The 18,619-nt window shown below is 36.0% G+C and overlaps 1 protein-coding gene across 1 annotated transcript; it reads right to left on the bottom strand.

Moving 5' to 3' along the window:
* Window positions 1-632: 632 nt before the first annotated feature.
* On the bottom strand, window positions 633-17,571 carry betaggt-I (geranylgeranyl transferase type-1 subunit beta). The gene is made up of 5 exons (XM_028187782.2): window positions 17,017-17,571; window positions 15,531-15,658; window positions 10,106-10,279; window positions 4,741-4,904; window positions 633-3,646 (listed from the first exon to the last, which is right to left on the bottom strand). Exons 1-5 carry the CDS (start codon window positions 17,121-17,123, stop codon window positions 3,170-3,172), a joined length of 1,050 nt encoding a protein of 349 aa, XP_028043583.2. The 5' UTR covers window positions 17,124-17,571; the 3' UTR covers window positions 633-3,169.
* Between the last annotated feature and the right edge of the window lie 1,048 nt (window positions 17,572-18,619).

Below are 18,619 nucleotides of genomic sequence, written 5' to 3'. Positions count from 1 at the left end.
GGTGCGGTATTTTTTTCTTTTTTTTTTGCCGTTGTAAGCAGACGAGCAGATGGCCAACCTGATGGTGAGTGGTTACCGTCACCCATGGACTTCAGCAATACCAGGGGCAGAGCCAAGCCGCTGCCTACCGTATGTTAAGTAGGTGTTTTCTTAAAAAGCGATACTAACTAGAACCCTGAACAGCGGCTTGTGTGTTTTTCCTACCTATAGCTAGTAACCTCGAAGGGTTATGCTAGCTATAGGTTATGTTAGTCGTCTTCGGGTATCAAAATCAAACCCCCAAAGACTAAGTTGACGTAATTACTGGTGATTGGGCGCGTTGTAGGCACAGCTAGGTACCACTATCCTGCCTATTTGTGGCGCGAAGCGGTAATGCGTTGAGACTCTGACCTCATGCCTCAAGGTATTCACATATTCATTTTCTATTGGGTCCGGAAACCACTAAAGATCGGGTCAGCCTTGAACTTTGCCGACTGTAAGAGCATTCAAAGAATTGCGAATACATCAAACATTTGCCCAAATACGACCATAATGGTATACCAATACGGCATGCCGGAAAACAAACACAAAAAATTCAAACAAAAATATTAAACTGTCAGAACCACTTGTCGAGCGTCAATAAAACACGCAAATTCGTTCAAAAACAATATTTATTTATTAAAAATATCAATTGATCTGTAGCAAGTATAAATTAAAAAAAAAAAAACAACATTTGTGTCCATCACGCATTCGTTACAATAACTAAATTTTCAATATTACAAATAAGTGTAATAATATCTGTGCAATTTCATAAAACAACTAACTACAAACGCCTTAATCCCAACCGTTTTTGTGGGACAAAAATTTGTCAAATTCATTTTAAAAAAAAACTTTCAATGTTACAATACAGCTTTTCTTGTTAATTCATAAAAAATAAGTTTTATATACAGGGATTAAGGCATATTACAATGGCACGATGCGATTTATTACTAACTAATGTTATAATTTAAGTAAATATACACCTTAGGCATAAAAATCGTTGCGCGTAACATTGTAAAGTACTTACGAACTAAAATTTAGCACCTATTATATTAATTCATTAAAAATTAAGTACTAAGCAATTTTTTATTTGAAGCATTTAATTTATCAACTCACATTTGAATCGACTATTATCAAAGCCGGCAATGTGACTTTTGGACAATCATTGGTAAATCAGAAAAACGAATTATTGACTTTGTATTCCATTGGCAGTCACAAAACTCTTCTGAACGACATCTTAGATAAATAACAGGTTAAGTATTAACCTTTATTTAATGCAGGTTTTGAACCGTATTCTTTGAAGGAGACTATTATATTCAAATCAATCTGTATTGACATATCAATAACATTTTTTTGTCCAAATGCACAGATTGCCACCTTTGATAATAGACGACTCATTTGCAGTCGGGCATACTCTAGTTAAGGGATACGGATACGGTACCGATATATCGGTGATATATACTTAAATATTTGTAATAAATCGATATCGATACTCGAGATACGGATTAGGGGGAGGAGAATTCAGGAAGGAGGATACGAATAGTGCTGTCGAACATTCGGGAAGTACTAATAGTGGGCGTAGTGGTAGTTGTTGATGATAATGCTGGTGTGTGGTTGTGGTTTTGGTAGAGATAGTGGTATGATAGGGTAGGATTTGATTTGATTTTTATTTTTAATAATTCTAATAATTTATAATTTTATGGTATTTTGATTTAAATATTATGTAATTGTATGTGAAATTTTATGGGCTTAAATTGCCTGAAATAAACGCATTCCATTTCATTCATAGCATAGTGACGGCGATGGTGGTAGAACTTCAGGACACCAGCTTCGCTCATATAGAATTCTAACGTCTGATAAAGTTTTATCGTAATTTTACTACACAAAAATGCATTACATTAAAACTAAAATAATTTAATAAATAGTTTTAAATTAATTTGGATTGGATAATTTATTAGGAAACTTAAACCTAATGACGTGGTTTTTATATTGACACTATCTAGACATTTAAACACAAACTGGTGATAAATCTCCCACAAAGAAATTCGAGTATTTCAAACTAACATAAACAATTTGATACTTCCTAGAGTACATACACAATTATATTATTGATTTTACAATGATTAACACAACTTCAACAAATTCTTTTAACATTCAATGATGACGTCAAAAATTCTTCAGATGTATGAATTTAAATTGCCAACGGTTACAATGATTGTACACATAATTAATGTACAAGTCTCTTTGGGCGAATATATCAAATGAGTTTGTAATTTCTAAATAGTGACCCTCATGAATGTTCTTCCCATACAAATAGGCAACATTAGGGATGCTACATTAAAAAACGCTTCTGAACGCATCGTAACTTCGCTGCGTGTGACGTCATTCGTGGCTAAATTTTTTTTAAGAGATTTTATGACCTGGTAACTAAGACCTTTAAGTCATGTCTTATTTTACTTTATTTTCTTAATTTTATGAAAAATGATAATATGGAGTGAAATGAAATGAAGATGATTAATTTGAGACATTAATCAACTGGGATGAAATTTAATGAAATGAGATGATATGGGATGAAATATAATCGCAGTAAAATGGTGGTCATTTACTGCGATTTTTTCAGTGGACTTTTTGGAGGAACCCGAGAAGTTACGTCCAGCAGCTTTGTTTCATTTTCCCACATTTGTGCACTTTCACATATATTAAACAGTTAATAAACCACCATTATTACACATTTAAACCTGAAGAAACACTAAATAGACAAAATAAAACAAATCACACAACTTCACTCCTCGCGTTCCCGCCAAAAAGTCTCATTCGTGGCTAAACGTCCACGCTAACCATAGATTAACACGAAACGTTTAGCAATCTGTGACGTCATTTAGGAGTTAGAATTCATTTATTGATTTAATATACGAAAAGATTTTTGATTAACATTTCTTATAGCAACTTATTTAATTGCTTTGTTACTAAAGTCAAATTGTCTATTGTAATTTTGATGAATTATATTGATATTTAAACGAATATAAACCTAGCTTATCATTCATGCTAATAATATGTGACTAATAAAAGGACAACTGGTAACAAAAAAAAGTTTCATCAGAGAACAAATCCCTAGATTCAATACAGTTTATTTGCGATTTGATAACGCGAGCTACGACACCCACTGTTCGTGCAGACACTTCAAATGTTCGTAGGCCCGTTTCGTTATGTTCAATCTTGGTTCTATCTCCAAAAGACCGTTCTCGCCTATCAAACTCAAACCGGACAGGCCCAAATACGTGTGCATGGGGTCCGTGCACGTGTCCGGCCATTTCGAGAAACCCCCCACGACCATATCCTGCGTCTCGTACACGTACCTCCTATTGCTGCCGTAGTTCGTCAGCTGTAAAGCGTTCAGTATCTTCAACGAGGCGCCCACCCAGAAACTGTAGCATGTGTCGACCGGCTTATTCGGTCTCCCCTGAAAACCGTCGATTTGCCGGTAAACCAACCAACGCTTCAGACCGTCGATCTGCGCTTCGGATAGCTTGTCCAATTGGTCGGTTAGCGCTAGTGTTGCCAGTGCACAAAACGTCGTACCACCGTGGGATTCTAGCTCGGGACATTGAGCAATGCCATAGTCGTAGCCCTGAAAATAAAGTTACAGTTATTTTAGAATGTAGCATCAGTTTTCTTTAAATGTGATGACGTCTGTTAGAAGTACGATATGATTGACAACCCTGCGTACGAATCATTTTAAATTGCCACGCGGAAAAACTCTCGTCATAGAAACAAATAAAAAACTGAAAATAATAAAATGTCTGCTGCTTTTAGATTATAACATCAGTTTTCCTTAGGCCGCTTTCAGACTACGCTATAATATAATAGCATACAGTATATAGCTCACAGCACAACAATATCGCACACCATACATTGTTATGGACACGTTCAAACTGTACTGTACTTTATATTATTGACTAAGTATATACGCTGGTATACTATATAGCACTATAGTATAGCGTAATCTGAGAGCAGCTTTGAATGTGGTGACGTCTGTTTAGAAGTATGATATTATTGACAACCCTCCGTAGTACGAAACATTTTAAATTGCCATGCGAAAAAACACTTGTCATAAGAATTTAAAAAAAAAAAGGCTAAAAATAATAAAAGGTCTGCTGTATTCATAAATAAGCATTTCGTATCCCTGTTTTCTTCTCCAAAATGAATCGTTTTTTTTTTTTCACAACTTTAAATCGCGTGCATAACCATGATCAGACTGTGACTTTTTGGCGGGAACGCGAGAAATGAAGTTGTGTGATTTGTTTTATTTTGTCTATTTAGTGTTTCTCCAGGCTTAAATGTGTAATAACGGTGGTTTATTAACTGTTTAATATCTGTAAAAGTGCAAAAATTCGGGAAAATGAAACCAAGCCGCCAGACATAACTTCTCGGGATCCTCCAAAAAGTCCACTGAAAAAATCTCAGTAAATGACCACTATTTTACTGAGATTATATTTTATCCCACATCATGTCATCTCATTTCATTTAATTTCATCCCAGTTGATTAATGTCTCAAATTAATCGTCTTCATTTCATTTCATTCCACTGCATATTATCATTATTCATAAAAATAAGAATATATATTAAAATAAGACATGACTTAAAGGTCTTAGTTACCGGGTCATAAAATCCCTTAAAAAAAAATGATCAGACTGTGCCTCTTATAAATAAAACCATACTCACTATAGATTTAATGACGTAATCTGTGGCCTTCTCTATATCGAAGCCGGACCAATCGTTCAATATGTAACTGATACACGCGGCGCAATACACGAACCGCATGTCCGACTCGCAGCCCGACAGGGTTGCCGAGAAGTTCCCTTCGTCCGTCTGCAATGCTTTCACGCCTGCAACACATTTCGGCTAACTTAACTTCCTTTTTTTGTATTTTCCGGTGGTAAGACCTCTTGGTAGGTACCACCACCCTGCCTATTTCTGCCGTGAAGCAGTAATGCGGTTCGGTTTGAAGGGCGGGGCAGCCGTTGTAACTATACTGAGACTTTAGAACTTATATCTCAAGGTGGGTGGCGCATTTACGTTGTGGACTGGTGGTAGGACCTTTTGTGGGTCCGCGCGGGTAGGTACCACCACCCTGCCTATTTCTGCCGTGGAGCAGTAATGCGGTTCGGTTTGAAGGGCGAGGCAGCCGTTATAACTATACTGAGACCTTAGAACTTATATCTCAAGGTGGGTGGTGCATTTACGTTGTAGATGACTATGGGCTCCAGTAACCACTTAACACCAGATGGGCTGTGAGCTCGTCCACCCATCTAAGCAACAAAATTAAAAAAAATCCTCGACCAGTGTAATTAGTGCGAGTTTTTTAACGTTCTCGATCACGTAAAAGTTAACTTGAATTTGTAGGGAGTTGGAAGATCGCCCTTAGCGGCAAACGAATGGAAGCTGTTCCAATTGCATTCAAATTGGAGTTAACGTTAAAACCAATTCTATTATCATCCATCCATCAATCCCACTTTTTTTTAATATAATAAGACTCCGTGTTAAAGTACTATGACGTCACACACATATATTCACATCGACGTGACACGACGACATTCAGTCAAGGATGCTCTTATCGTCAAGAACGGACGCAGTTCAATATAAAAAAAAAAAAAACATGCAACGTCTGTTTGTTTATTTATGAGTAATCGAACGCTCTCCGAGTTTCTCGAGTCTTATCGCGTCGTGCTTGTTGTGAATTAAACAATTCCAACTATGCTATCGTTGTTGACGTCCCGAGGTTCACTAATGAAAACAATTGAAATGAGACGTCGGTTGTATTTCTTCGATAGGCGTCGATGTGTAAGCGGACAATCAATCCCTCGATCCGTTGTTGAGTATTCACCAAGTCTTGAGATATGAGGGCTTCAAGCAGAACAGCGTGGATACTTCGCGGAACTTTTATGCTGAATAAAATAACGCTATTCTAACGAAAGAATTTACGATAGGCAACGGCTTGGCTCAGCCGGTTGAATGCCGTCACCGATTTCGAAATTTGACTAGACTAGAATATTTAGAAGCACGGATCGGTCCCCGTGGGTCGCGATTTCGAGCCGGCGGTAGATTCAGCTACTGCCTTTGCTAGGGCTAGTGTTAGCAAATTCGCCAGCTTGAGCCCGTGAGCTCACCTACCCGTCCGATGGAGCTATGATAACCCCTCGGGCTTATTAGCGTGGGTAGCCTAAACAGATTTTGAAAATATCACGTGGGAGGTGCAACTGTTTAATTATATAACTTGTCATACATTACTGCTTTAAATACTAATTTAGTTGCTGTATAAATTGTTTTTACGTTCGTCAGCAGTATGCTCGTCTGCCTACAAGTGCAATAAAAATACAAATTAAAAAACTCAAGCTTATAGACTTCGATATGAGTGTTACCGGAGCCTATGGACGTGATTTCGTGTAAGGCGTGGCGTTCACGTTGGAGCATGCGATGGAATCCTCAACTGCATTCGAATAACTAACTATACCCAAACCGTAACCTTCTATTTAATGGCAGAAATTGATTTGGCAACAACCTGTGCGGTCTTGCAATATAACTCCTCGCTATCGTTAGTATTCGAATTAGGAATTAGAAACAATAGTATTATTACCGACCCCAAAACCCCAACGCGTAAACGACTCATCCAAAGCGGAACACAAATACTAATCAATTTCGACGAAGGCAAATTTTGCGACACCTCAAACAATCGCCGCCCTGTTATTTAGACATCTATATATTAATACGTGAAGCAAAAACTTTGTATCCCTTTTTGCGAAAATTGCGCGGACGGAGGAGTATGAAATTTTGTACACATATAGAGAATATAGAGAAGAAGTGCACAATGCTAATATTTTTTTAAAGAATGCATAAAAGATACATTAAATCAATAAAGAAAACATTACACACACTACATACCAAGTATTTGACGCACACACGCATGCATACTATTTATTGTCAAACTTTTGTTCTTGACGTCTGTAGTCAAATTGAGAATATTATAGATTAAACTAGCTGACCCGGCAAACGTTGTGTTGCCTTAAATAAGATTTCTAGGGAAATTCTACTGAGAAAAAAAAAACCTCACTTAACCACATAATACCTCATTATAAACAAAAAAAATATCCAAAAAATAAAAAGAAAGAATAAATGTTTGGGGTAGACCACCCTTTTCACTTAGGGGTATGAAAAATAGATAGTAGCCGATTCTCAGACCTACTGAACATACTATTGATACAATAATAAAACCAATAAAACATGGCTGAAAAATGTATAGTATTGTATAGCTCTCAAATATGTTAAGTGTATAATCTATGATGTATAGTGAGTAAGTAAGACAGGAGACCGGCTTCGTTCTCATCCCTACTACGTGATGTTTGCTGGATGAGTGGTGACACCTGGCGGGGATAGCTGATCGATTGATAGTTGATCAGTAGTTGACCGGCGAGGGCGGGAGATCAAATTCAATTTAAAAAAAATCATAATTAAAGGAACTTGAAATTATAAACTCTGAATAAGAATTTATCGTACTACAATTATAATATTTGATTGCCATCTTGCAACCTTATTGCGGATCTGTGCATAGAATAAAAAAAATATTAATCGGGATGGAAAAATAGGGGTTGATCGTATAAGAGTGAAAATTGAGAGTAATATGATTTTTTTTATTTTAAGTCATGACAAAACAAAATAAAAAACTTGCCAAAAAAATTAAAGTTTATAATTAACAAATAAAAAATAGGGGTTGATCATAGAGGGATGAAAAATTGAGAGTAACATCAGATTTTTTATTTTAATTCATGACAAAATAAAAATAAAAATAAAAATGAAAATCTTGCCAAAAAAATTAAAGTTTATAATTAACAAATAAAAATAGGGGTTGATCGTAGAGGGGTGAAAATTTCAGAGTAATATGAATTTTTTTATTCTACGTCATGACAAAATGAAAACAAAATTCTCGCAAAAAAATTTAAAGTTTTTAATTAGCAAATAAAAAATAAGGGTTGATCGTAGAAGGGTGAAAATTTAGGGTTGTATGTATTTTTGTATGTTGTATCATAAAAAAATAAAAACAAAAATTTTCGTCTAAAAAATAACAAATAAAATTTAGGGGTGGACCACCCTTAACATTTAGGGGGATGAAAAATAGATGTTGTTCGATTCTCAACCCTGACCGATATGCACGCTAAGATTCACGAAAATCGGTCGAGCCGTTTCGGAGGAGTATGGCAACGAAAACTGTGACACGAGAATTTTATATATTAGATATTGTTTGTCTTTATTAATATTTTTTTATACTGTAGCCTTGGCGAAATTTGTGATCATAATAGTGTACAAACTTACAATTCCAATTTCGACTACTGTGGGACCTCTAAGACATCAGTTATAGTTATTCAAATTGTCGTAAATAAATGAAATTATATCTTTGTCTAGAACAATTTATTTGAGAGGTTCGTACCTTAATCGGTAATAATGAAATTCTCAGATAAACTACTCCGTGAGGCGACGTAAGGTTGACGTTAAGACAGACTTAAATTATTATAGCAAATTTTTAAGTATTTATTATGGAGAATTTAAAGTATGGTCATAGGTTCTCACTCATTTATAAATAAACTAGCTGTCCCGGCAGACTTCGTAGTGCTTCAATCGATAAATAAAAGACCTAAACTTTTGTTTAAAATGAACTTAAAACAAACAAAAGGAATCCGTCCGACGAGGGACGACGGGGGACAACACGTCAAAGGGAAAACAAAATTGTTATTTTTATTTAATTCCGAGAATTTTCATATTTATCTACCTTTAAAACCTTCTCTGGACTTCCACAAATAATTCAAGACCAAAATTAATCAAATCGGTCCAGCCGTTCTCGAGTTTTAGCGAGACTAACGAATAGCAATTCATTTTTATATATACATATATAGATAGATATATAGATAAATTAGGAGTATAAACGTGTTTATTTAATCACCACATAATTTTAAGGTCAAGGTCAACATGTTCCTCGTGTTATACTTAAGTTATTCGGATAATGAGAACATGTGATTCATTTAGTCACCTAGTAAGTCACCAGATAAGCTCACGACTCACATGGTATTAAGTAATAATAATAACCGGGAATAAGTCGAACCCGGTCATGTGGCCCTAAACTAGGGTTCCATGTACAATGGGCATCAGAGACTGATATACTTATATACGTTTAAATATTATATACTATGCATATTATGTACATATATAATAAACATTCAAACAAAGAGCCAAAAAAAGCAAAAAGACCTGTTTATCCCACGAATGTTTGCCCGAAGTAGGAATCGAACTGACGACCCTCGGCCGAGCAGTCAAGGGCGCTAACTAACGCACCACAGGGTCAGTCAGTAAGTGATTATCGAAACATAGCAATGTGAATGCCACCATCAACCTTGATCCAAATCTCAATTGCATTGTATAATACAACGGCTGTTCTATCTTTCGGAATGCATGACTGTTTTTTTTTGTTTTTTTTCTGCTAAGATGGATGGATGGAGCCCATAGACATCCACAACGTAAATGCGCCATCACCTTGAAATATAAGTTCTAAGGTCTCAAGTATAGTTACAACGACTGCCCCACCCTTCAAACCGCTACCTACTGCTTCGTGAAGCAGTAATGCGTTCGGCCGTGGCAGAAATAGGCAGGGTGGTGGTACCTACCCGCGCGGACTCACAATAGGTCCTACCACCAGTACTTCAATTCAACCTTCTACCAAGGCAACCTAACCCATAGACACAGCCCAGTGAGTTTTTCGCCGGATCTTCTCAATGGGTCACGAATCCGATCCGGTGGTAGATTCTGCGAAGCACTGCTCTTGCTAGGGCTAGTGTTGGTAAATTATCGCAGGTTGAGCCCGTAAGCTCACCTATCAATCCGGGCGTAACTGGACTCTCTCTAGGAGACTCTAAGCTACCAGCAAATAGGTAGTGAAAAAACAGGCACGCATTATAATACCACCGGTATAAAAAAGAACAGAAAAACACACGAAAATATGTCTAGAGATAACTTAGATAATCCCTACAACAAACAATCAACTTACCTTGAATTAAGGCTGTTCTGTTGATTCTCGACAGGTCATCGCCCAACGCCAGCAGTATGCACAGACCAGTGTACGTCATCGCTAGATGGCCGCATCGAAATTGATTGTTATCCGGATCCAGTCTTATGTTTATCGTTGAGGAGCCTTGGAAGCCGCATAGTGACATGTCGCCCGCTGTAAATCGTTAGAACTTCTAAAAACACTTACATCTCCGTAATTATCTACCCTAAGTGCTGTAAGGCTCAAAAGATTTCGTTGAAGAAGACAGTGGCGTTATAGTGGTTGAGACGGAGGCAAGGCAGAGTACACGCTTGAGGTTTAACCCGCATGAGGGGAGCAACGCCCTCCCTGATCATATTTATAGGTCCTGTCTGCCGACAGCATGGATCGCGGAAAACGATGCTATATTTCTGCAACTTAAGCTTGTCAGAGAGGGCCGCTAATTGTGAGGGGGTGGGGGCAGGGTTTAAGATTTCAATCGGCCATCTGTATGTAGCTGCTTTAGATCTGTTAAATATTGTTTATGGAACCGGCAAAGGGTTTTACGTTCTCGTTCTATGTGTTGTCATTACAATGAAGAGAAACGTGATAACAAAAAGTCGCGCTGCTGATCTATGCTAGTTCTAACAAAGCGGAGTATTCAACTTCCCCAATCAAAGAAGCTGCTGGGTCTTAGATTGGCTGCTTTAGATGTGTTCAATATTGTTTATGGAACCGGCAAAGGGTTTTACGTTCTCGTTCCATGTGTTGTCATTACAATGAAGAGAAACATGATGACAAAAAGTCGCGTTCCTGATCTGAGCTAGTTGTAACAAAGCGGAGTATTCAACTTCCCCAATGAAAGAAGCTGCTGGGTCTTAGATTGGGTGTTTGCTAATGACCAGACTATTCAGGTCAGTTTTTAAGAAAATAAAATACGTAATATCTCGGTGTACTTAGTTAGCATTTGCGGTAGATACACATAAAAATCCTAGCTCGCGGCGGCCGCTTTTACAGGTGGTCGTCGTGGTAGGGCGTCTTGTGAGCGCGCACGGTAAGGTACCACCCCGCTGCCTATTTCAGCCGTGAAGCAGTAATACGTTTCGATTCGAAGGATGGGGCAGCCGTTGTACCATAAAAACGGAGACTTGGAACTCATGTCCCAAGGTGGGTGGCAGCATTTACGTCGTTAAAGACTATGGACTCCAGTAACCACTTAATAATAACAAAACAAAACTTGTAAGACGTTTAACTTTGACTATTCAGAATTTCAATCAACTGTAATAAGTTCCAATGTACTGAGTAAATTCTGCAAGATAACCTACCAGGCATTCATTCGGTAACGTAAATATTTAATCAGATGCTTACGTAAATTAAGAGGTGCAATTCTAACTAAGTTTAACGTATATTCGCGCAGCGTTATAAATATTTTCTGGTACTTTGTTATTATAAAGTTTCTGTATTAACAAACTGGGAAACAAAGAACAAGAAAAATCACATATAAAAGACGTACATACATAATGTTTCGTCTTTACGGTCAACAATCTGTATATTGACATTACTCATGGCATTGTTGTCAGAAACTGCTTGAGAATTAGCCTAGATAGGAATTCCGCTTGATGCAAGTATGTTCGGTAAGGAATATGAATTTCATATTAAATTTAATATTCTATTAAACATGTGATAAAAACTATATATCTTTTTAACATTTCTGACTGGTGGTGGGACCTCTATTTTTTTTTTTATTGCTTAGATGAGTGGACGAGCTCACACAGCCCACTTGGTGTTATGTGGTTACTGGAGCCCATAGACATCTACAACTTAATGCGCCACGCATCTTGAGATATAAGTTCTAAGATCTTAGTATAGTTACAACGGCTGCCCCACCCTTCAAACCGAAACGCATTACTGCTTCACGGCTGAAATAGGCAGGGAGGTGGTATCTATCCGTGCGGACTCACAAGAGGTCCTACCACCAGTGAAAAGTGGTGCTCTAGTGAGTCCGCACGGGTAGGTACCACCACCCCGCCTATTTCTGCCGTGAAGCAGTAATGCGTTTCGGCTTGAAGGGTGGAGCAACTGTTGTAACTATTAACTATACTGAGACCTTAAAACTGATATCTCAAGGTGGGTGGCGCATTTACGTTGTAGATGTCTATGGTCTACGGTAACCACTTAACACCAGGTGGGCTGTGAGCTCGTCCACCCATCTAAGCAATAAAAAAAAACATGCTTAAATAAGCAGACTAAATGACAGCTCTCCTAATATTTAGCCTATGTCTAATCACAAAATCAACAAACCGAAGTATTTTATGTACATGGCACTCCCTGGATACATAATATATTTATGTACATATCCGTGACGAATTTACGTAACTAAGTAAAAATTGCAAGAACAAATCTATACTAATAATATTATAAAGAGGAAAGATTTGTTTGTTTGTTTGTTTCGAATAGGCTCCGAAACTACTGGACCGATTTGAAAAATTCTTTTTCCATTAGAAGCCGACATTGTCCCTGATTTTTTTTTTTGGTTTCATGTGTGTTTTAATGTTTCCGAAGCGAAGCGAGGGCGGGTCGCTAGTCTATACTTATAATATTATAAAGAGGAAAGATTTGTTTGTTTGTTTGTTTCGAATAGGCTCCGAAACTACTGGACCGATTTGAAAAATTATTTTTCCATTAGAAGCCGACATTGTCCCTGATGAACATAGGCTACTTTTTTTTTCATTTTTTTATTATTTTTATTTTTTTGTTTCATGTGTGTTTTAATGTTTCCGAAGCGAAGCGAGGGCGGGTCGCTAGTTGATTATAAAACTAAATAGAATTTCGATAAGTACGCTCTATTCGAAAATAAATTGTAAACAAAAATACATTTAAGGATTGGGACGACAATCACCACCGTCCTTTTAAATTAAAAGTGATAATAAAACAATTTGGTTGCATAGCAAAATCGACTAACAATTTGACAATTAAACCGGTTTCTTTTTAATTGATTTGTCAATTGCGACTAACTGAATTCAAACCTCTTCTTCTTTTTCTCCACCTTATTCCACTAGGTGGGGTCCGCACGGCTAATTTTTCTCTTTCATTCTCTTCTATCAGCCGTCATCTCAACACTCCTCTCTCTCTCATAATAATATAGTCATTCACACACTCCATCCATGTCTTCATCGGTCGACCTCTTCCCCCTCTACCTTGCACTACCATTTCCATACATCTCCTAGTCACATGCATCTTCTCTCTACGCATCGCATGTCCATACCACACTAACCACCGCGCTAACTGAATTCAAACCTAACAAAATAAATTAGGTTCATATAATATGCATATTTATTTCATGATATAACTAATTGATTTTACGTTTATCATACAAAAACGTAGTCATTACATAATACCGCTTCGTTCTGAAATTATTGTTTTTCCATTACCAGTTCTCTGAGTGAGATCGCTTTTTACGAACATAATCGGACTTAGTGTTTTTATTTTTGATTAAGATTACAATAATCGAAATAATAATTCCAACACGACCGTACCATTCAACATATATGATCTTCAATATTACTGGTGATAGGACCTCTTGTGAGTCCGCGCGGGTAGGTACCACCACCCTGCCCATTTCTGCCGTGAAGCAGTAATGCGTTTCGGTTTGAAGGGTAGGGCAGCCGTTGTAACTATACTTGAGACCTTAGACCTTGAGACCTTATATCTCAAGATGGACGGCACATTTACGTTGTAGATGTCTATGGGCTCCAGGCTCCAGTAACCACTTAATACCAGGTGGGCTGTGAGCTCGTCCACCCATCTAAGCAATAAATAAATAAAATGAAAGCTGTGGCCAGTGAGTGCAACAATCGTTTGAAATCGCGATCAAACAAGGTTCAAGCTGTTGCCGTAAGCATAGTAATATAAACACTACGCGACATTTTGAGACTACAGATATAAAACTTGATTGCACTTTAATAGCAGCCACTGTAATCTTCAAACAACAATACGTAATCACTTCTCTACGCAAATAAGCAGTACCGCTTAACCCAATGAGTTTGTCGCCGGATCTTCGTAGTGGGTTGCGATTCCGATCCCATGGAAGATTCAGCGAAGCACTGCTATCTAGGGCCAGTGTTAGCAATTCTCTCAGATTGAGCCCGTGAGCTCACATACCGGTTCTTGAATAGTCGGAATATCCCCTTAACCTACAACGACTAGGTAGAGACAAAAAATCAGTACCGTAGTACAAACATAGAGCACTCCCAGCAAACCTACGACATAAAGAAATAACTAAAGTGATATTGATTAATCAGATTTTTCCACGTGGAATACAATATTTACTATCTACATATTATGTATATTTAAAAGAACAAAAACGGAAGACTGTTCAAATAAACTTGATAAACACGTTAATAAAGCTTTATTTATGATGCCTAATGTGTTTTATTGCACGTATTATAATGTTATGTGCGAGTTTGTAAATGGTGGAATTTGAAAATACGTTGGCTTTATTTTTTTTCGTGCGCCTAAATGTATCGAAATTAGACATTAAAATCATATAAAATGGATGGAAACTTTACGATTCTAACTATTTCAAACAGGAAATAAATAAATTGAGTTTAGGTAATATAAATTGTCTAATACTCGTATTAGCCAGGCCATCCACACTCATAAGTTTTTTTTTGTTTGTACGGGTGAGCGACCTCACAGCTCACCTTTTAAATAGTTATCAGAGTCCAGAGACATCAACAACGTAAATGCCGCGAGTCAAACCTTGAGTCAAACATTGTAAGTCACAGTTCTTTAATACAATGACTGACACAACTTTCAACCTGCTTGGAGGCAGTAATAGGAAAGGTTTATGCTACCTACCCATGCGGAATCACAAGACAACCTTTGTTTTTCAAGTAGGGGGCCGAACCTCTTAGGAGGTATCCGCGCCTAGGGTTGCCCCAAGCAGGGTATGCAGGACTTGACGGCATGCAGATGTTGGGAGCAGACCGCGGGCCCAAGGATATTTTTAGGACCCTACCGCACGAAGCGACTCCCCTTATACTCTTACACCTGACGTCTAATCTCCGCTCGGGGTCAGAACCCGGTCAAAGTAGGGGAGTTCCCGCGGTCAACAAAACAACGAGACTCGCGACCTCCCCTCCTGTTACAACCTCATTTATATATAAGGCAATGAATTCAACAAAGCAATCATTGAAAGATATTAACACAAAAATGTGAAAAATTTTGATTGTGTACAATTTGATACATGATTTATTTATAGAAAATTTTGCATCTGCACCAAAATCAAATTAAGACAATCTCCTTACTATAAATACTTTTAGGTTTCACCTAACACTTCAAACATCCTGTTGTACAATAAAACTTCTTGAAAACACTAAACTTGTCATAAATTGTATGAATTTTAGAATTGATTTTAGAAAATTAAAATGAATAAATCACTTACTTTCCTTATCAGGATGTACTTGAAGCCTATACAACCATTCAATAATCCTGGATCTCAGATCAAGAGATATTGCTGATATGGATCCTAAGACATCCAGGCCGGCAACAGAGAAATATGCTATTGTAACTCTGAAATGAAGAAAAAATTTTTTTCAACACAATTTTCTACCAATCATTCATATTCAGAATTATAAATAAGATGGAACTAAATAAAAGATAGGAAAAAAAATGCACAAAATTAGAGATTTTCTTTTCAATAAATAATTATTTTCAATAATAGTAGGTTTTTATTTCAGAATATAGAAATCTCATAAAGTTGTTAACTTATAAAGCTTATATTTTATTTAAGCTTATATTTATTTTATTTAATATATTTATTTAAGTATTATTGGCCTATGGTTGGTATTGGAAAATACTGCAAACCTGGTGGATTAGAGCATTTGTGATGGACATTGCAGATCCATTGTTGCCACATTAACATAGACCATTTATAAATATGCTCATAATATAAACTCACTCATAATATAAATATACTATTATTTTACACTACCCTAATTTAAGATAACATGTAAACAAGATAAACAGATAGCTGGTAACAATGGAAACAGAGGTCAATAAAAGGTAAGCTTGTTCTAAAAATAAAATTCCTACACAAGAAACCATGTACAGAAAAAAGTTTAAGTACCTACATTAATAGTGTTGTTATGTAGTTCAGTTCTGGTAAACATGACACATAAATGCTGTCATTTAGAGACATGAAGTCTAAATATTTGCTAAATACAGCTGAAGAACTGTTCGAACCAGAATCCATGACTATTTGGCAGCTGAAATAATCATGATGGTAAACATTCTTACAGGCTCATGTTACATCCTACATCCAGTGCCAATTTTACAGTATTGATAATTGTACCAGACTGTATCAAAGATATATGTTTCGAGACACAAGCAGTCTTTCCTGTTAAAAGGATGGCTCCAGTATGCTATTTTACCATGTAATTTTATCTCAAAATAAAATAAACTATTATTATATCGAGAGGTGAAAGGCAATTTGGGTTAAGTGATATTTTTGCAATTCTACAGGTGAGTTTAAAATTTGGAAAAAAATATCATAACAAAAAACTTCTTCAGCTATTTGAATGGGGTAAGCTTAATTGATTTCCAATTAAAAACATTGGATTGTTGATAGTAATTTTTATTTAGAGAATGGAAATTGAAAATTAAGTTATTAATTTTCTGGTTGAAGTCATACATTGTTTTTTTTTTGTTGTTATATATTGAGCTTTTATTTACACTAACAATTTTATAAAATCTTGAGTGGTAATATATGTTATGGAATATTTTTTTGATACGATCTAATGAAAATAAGTAATCTCAAATAAAACCGGTAATCAGTCGTTCGAAATGTGAAAGTTTTGCAGCCAAGGTGAATATTTCGGTAATTAAAAACACAGGAATCAACTTTCAATTTTTCAACTTTAAAAGCTTACCTTGTAGTATCGTGTGATGATAGAGACGAAGGCAAAATATTCAAAAATCTCATGAAATATTTTACGTGTTGACGATGAGCCATATCCTTGTTTCCTTCGTTATTCATTATTGTACGTTAACTGTTTTGGGCTTATAAGTACAATTAATTATTGTAACTTTAATTAAAATTTATCCTTATTTATAAATATGAATTCGATTCACATATAGAAAATAAGCACACAATTTATCTCATAATTTTTAATAGTTAGTAGAACTGTTTTTAACTTTAATTTAGAAACGACAAAAAATCCAAAAAGTAAACCGACACACAACCTCTCAACTGCTCTGACATATTCTAGCAATGACAATTGCTTAAATATCCAAATATAATCACTATTCCAATGGCTTAATGTCGAAAATAAAAACAAATGAAATTAAACAAGAAAGGCTTAAAGGAAAATTAGACTTTAACTGCATACAGTACAGTCGTTTTCCGAGAAACTCAGGCAAAACTATGACGACCAGAATATAAAATTAATTTATGACTATGACCATAGATTATACACTTAATACTATGACTGACTTTTTCTTTATATAAATTGGCAAAAGGAACAAAGCCTATATAAGATACTTTTTTTTAAGGGATTTTATGACCTGGTAACAAAGACCTTTAAGTCATGTCTTATTTTAGTTTTCAATCTTATTTTTATGAAAAATTATAAAATGGAGTGAAATGCAATGAATATGATTAATTTGAGACATTAATCAACTGGGATTAAATTAAGTGACGAGATGATATGGGATGAAATATAATCTCAGTAAAATGGTGGTCATTTACTGAGATTTTTTCAGTGGACTTTTTGGAGGATCCCGAGAAGTTATGTCCAGCGGCTTTGTTTCATTTTCCCACATTTGTGCACTTTCACAGATATTAAACAGTTAATAAACCACCATTATTACACATTTAAACCTGAAGAAACACTAAATAGACAAAATAAAACAAATCACACAACTTCACTCCTCGCGTTCCCGCAAAAAAGTCCCATATGAGAGAGATACTGAATAATACTGATCATAGATTATACACGTAATATATTTGAGAACACTGAATAATCTTTCCACCTCAGTTTTTGAAGAAGGAACTGCTAGTAAAAGTGAATTGACAACATCAAGTTTTTCGTAAATGAAATTACCATGATCATCTTTCATTGTACATGAAGTACCTATATATTACAATACAAGTAAGTTCTGGTGACATCAACGAAAATAGGTAAATAAAAATTTGGCGGATTATACTTATTAGGATTCTGGGGAATCCCTAAGAAAAAAGCAATGGTTTAATCTATGATTTACTTTACTAGAGGGTTACTAGTACAGGCTTTGCTTTTTACCCTGAAATTCCCTAAATTATTGTATTTTTCAAATTGTCTTTAACCATCCAAAATATCAGCTATTTTTCCCTAAAAAAGGGTGAATTCCCTAAAAGTGTTAAAGTACGCTAACATTTTTTATTGAGTTAGACTTGATATCTGCCATCTAGTGAGTTTATTAGATCATTAATGCCAAAACGTTTCAAAAATGACCTCGCCGCAGGATTACGATGATGCTAGTTGAATGTTTTTT

Source organism: Bombyx mandarina, chromosome 21 (genome assembly GCF_030267445.1).
Source record: "Bombyx mandarina strain Sakado chromosome 21, ASM3026744v2".
Classification (NCBI taxonomy): Eukaryota; Metazoa; Arthropoda; class Insecta; order Lepidoptera; family Bombycidae; genus Bombyx; species Bombyx mandarina.
The sequence above is the reverse complement of the archived record's forward strand: the minus strand, read 5'-3'. Positions and strand labels throughout refer to the sequence as shown.